This window comes from Cryptomeria japonica, chromosome 2 (assembly GCF_030272615.1).
Source record: "Cryptomeria japonica chromosome 2, Sugi_1.0, whole genome shotgun sequence".
Classification (NCBI taxonomy): Eukaryota; Viridiplantae; Streptophyta; class Pinopsida; order Cupressales; family Cupressaceae; genus Cryptomeria; species Cryptomeria japonica.
The window spans coordinates 29,143,032-29,146,152 of record NC_081406.1 but is presented as its reverse complement, the minus strand read 5'-3'; the positions used below and the strand labels follow the sequence as shown (position 1 = coordinate 29,146,152).

Below are 3,121 nucleotides of genomic sequence, written 5' to 3'. Positions count from 1 at the left end.
GAAGAAGATCTCAGCTCTGCTTACAATTTAATGACTTGTTGATCATTGAGCAGCTTGATAATTCAACTCTGCATTGTTACAACTTTCAAGAATACATTACACAGATGGCTTCGGTAGATTGCATACAGAAAATGGCAATGGGTTTCCCAAGACTACACGTTAGTTGGTCACATTGAATGGAAATTGAGTACCCATGTTTTAATGCCCCTATCTCTACCTTGTTCAAAATGGGATTTATGCGTATCAGCCTGGGAAGATTAGAGATTAATTTGAATTCTGTTTCTGCACTGCTGGTCATATACTTCAGGTCTGAGAATTATTTTAGAACTAACAGAAATGGGTGCTCATATGAGTTCCAATGCTGCAGCGGTATTGGTTATTTACTTATTTCTTATTGTTGGGGTACATGGGGAGGAACCCCAAGTTCCTGCTCTTTTTATTTTTGGAGATTCAATTACAAACAATGGCAATAACAATTACATAACTACTCTTGCCAAAGGCAACTTTTTTCCATACTGTATAGATTTCGAAGAAGGCCGCGCTACAGGAAGGTTTTGTAATGGCATGACCACTGTTGATGTTTTAGGTTTGGACTTTTACTACAATTTCTTTTCTTCTATCAACTAAAGCTGTGACTTTTAGGGTTTTGCAGGTCAAATTTTAACCATATAGATTTTATAATTTGCATGATGATGTTTTAGGTTTGGACTTTTAGTGTAATTGCTTTTATTTTATTAGCTAAAGCTGTGATTTTTAGGGTTTTGCATGTTAAAATTTAACCATATAGATTTTAGAATTTGTATGATAATGTCTTAGATTTGGACTTTTTCCTGTAATTGCTTTTCTTCTATCAGCTAAAGTTGTGATTTTTAGGGTTTTTTAGGTCAAATTTTAACCATACAGTGTTTAGAATTTGTATGATGATGTTTTAGATTTCACTGTATATTACATGCAACTAAGTTTTGGACTTTTACTGTAATTTATTTCCTTCTATCAACTAAAGCTGTGATTTTTAGGCTTTTGCAAGTCAAATTTTAGCCATATAGATTTTAGAATTCGTATGATGATGTTTTAGATTTCATTGTATATTACAATGTTACATGCAGCTAAGTTGCTAGGGCTACCTTTGATTCCTCCCTATGCCGATGCATCTACAAAAGGTGTGGCAGTGATGAATGGAGTAAATTATGCTTCAAGGGCAACAGGCATCTTGGATGAAACTAGAAGAAATCTTGTAAGTTCATTTTTCCAATCATACTCATTAAGCCAAGGGTTTTGTTTAGTTTCTTCTTCTCTAACATGGATTTGATGCACAACTTGGATGAGTAACATTCAATGAGTAGATTGCCAATTTCGGGAGCATGGTGAATGACATAACCTCACACTTGGGAAGTGCAGAAGAGGTGGTAGATTATCTGTCAAAATCCATCTTTGTAATTACATTCAGTAGAAATGATTATATAAATAACTATCTTGTTCTTGGCTTCTATTCAAGCAACAAAACATATACTTTAGAGGCCTATAGTGACCTCCTCATATCTCATTTTTCACAACAATTAGTGGTGGGTTTGTGAATTCATATTTGGTGGCTTCCATGAAATAATAGTGATGTTTTCTTTAAGTATAGTTATTAGAAACTATATTGGATCCTTCTGTATGTAGACGCTTGTAGTTTAGATGATGCTTACTAAAATAGTAATATGTTATATAGAGGTAAAGATATAGAGATAGAGATGCTAACATCTCTGTATACTGACATGTATTGATTAAGAGATGGGAGATGGGTTATGTATGTGCAGAAGCTATACAACTTGGAAGCACACAAGTTTGCAGTGGAAGCAGTAGGTCCATTGGGATGCCTTCCAAGCCAATTAGCAAATAATATTAATGGCAATTCTACTTGTGTTGATAGAGTAAATCAAGAAGTTTCACTCTTCAACTCAAAACTTAAGCCTCTTTTGAGGATCATGGAAATCAATCTTCCAAGGGCACATTTTGTTTATGGGGATGCTTACAGTTCAGTTACAGACATAATCAATAATCCCACTTCTTATGGTAAGTTACTGCTTTATTTAAACATTTAATAGTTCAATGGTCAAACAGGGAATGATACTATAGCTGGCATAATTTTTTTACAATAGATTTATGATACCAATTGGTTTAATAGTGTATATTTTCAATCAATGTTTTTCAGTAATCTATAATTTTAAAATCGAGAAAAAATGATCCGTAACAGAAAATATACACAATTAAAATCAAAAGATATCAAATGTCTAATCAATGTTCAGGAATAGTCATACCTAACTCTACTTATACATGTTCAGGAATAGTCATACCTAACTCTACTTATACATCAAATGGGTCAACAATCAATGAAAAGCAAGATGTTTTAGCGGTGACTGTGACATATCATGGCTGTTTTACTTAAACATTTAATAGCTCATAGTAGAAGTATGATAGTTTTTTGTTTAACAATGTATATTTTTCAATCGATATTTTGGATCATCTTCAATGATCTATCACTATGAAAAAGAGAAAAAGAATGCTCTAAAAAAAAAAAATACACAATTAAAACCAAAAACTATCAAACGTCTAATCAATATTCAGAAATACTTAAACATCCAATGGGTCAACAGAAAAGCAAGATGTTTTAGTAGGGTGATTGATTGCAATTCAATAGAAAAGCAAGATGTTCTAGCAGGGTGATTGATTGCAATTCATTCACCTTGGCCAAATTTCAACAGAAAGGACCATGCTCGATGAATGCCCCAAAACCAACTGACGAGCAACCTGGCCCTACAATAATTGAACAAATTCAGGTTGTAAATGAGATGATTTTATGGAAATATGTAATGGGGATAATATTCTTGACTTCTGCTGTCTGCGAGCATATCCTTCCCATTGTTCCTTATGAATGACCGAATTTCGCATTTTTGAATGAGTAAATTCATTTTAATATTATAAAATTGTAATGTGAATGGCAATTTAGGCATGGTGTTCTTCAGCTTCATATGACAAATTGCTATAATTGCTATCGGCAGTACAAATTGGACCTTCCTCAGGTCCTACCGCTAGTTATATTAATAACTAGATGACCTTTCATGATAAGGAATAAGTTTTA

At 33.3% G+C, this 3,121-nt stretch overlaps 1 protein-coding gene across 1 annotated transcript; it reads left to right on the top strand.

The window, feature by feature from the left end:
* Window positions 1-336: 336 nt before the first annotated feature.
* Window positions 337-2,428, top strand: LOC131048505 (GDSL esterase/lipase 7-like). Its single transcript, XM_059212524.1, has 4 exons — window positions 337-586; window positions 1,107-1,234; window positions 1,800-2,055; window positions 2,325-2,428. Exons 1-4 carry the CDS (start codon window positions 337-339, stop codon window positions 2,426-2,428), a joined length of 738 nt encoding a protein of 245 aa, XP_059068507.1.
* The last annotated feature ends 693 nt before the right edge of the window (window positions 2,429-3,121 follow it).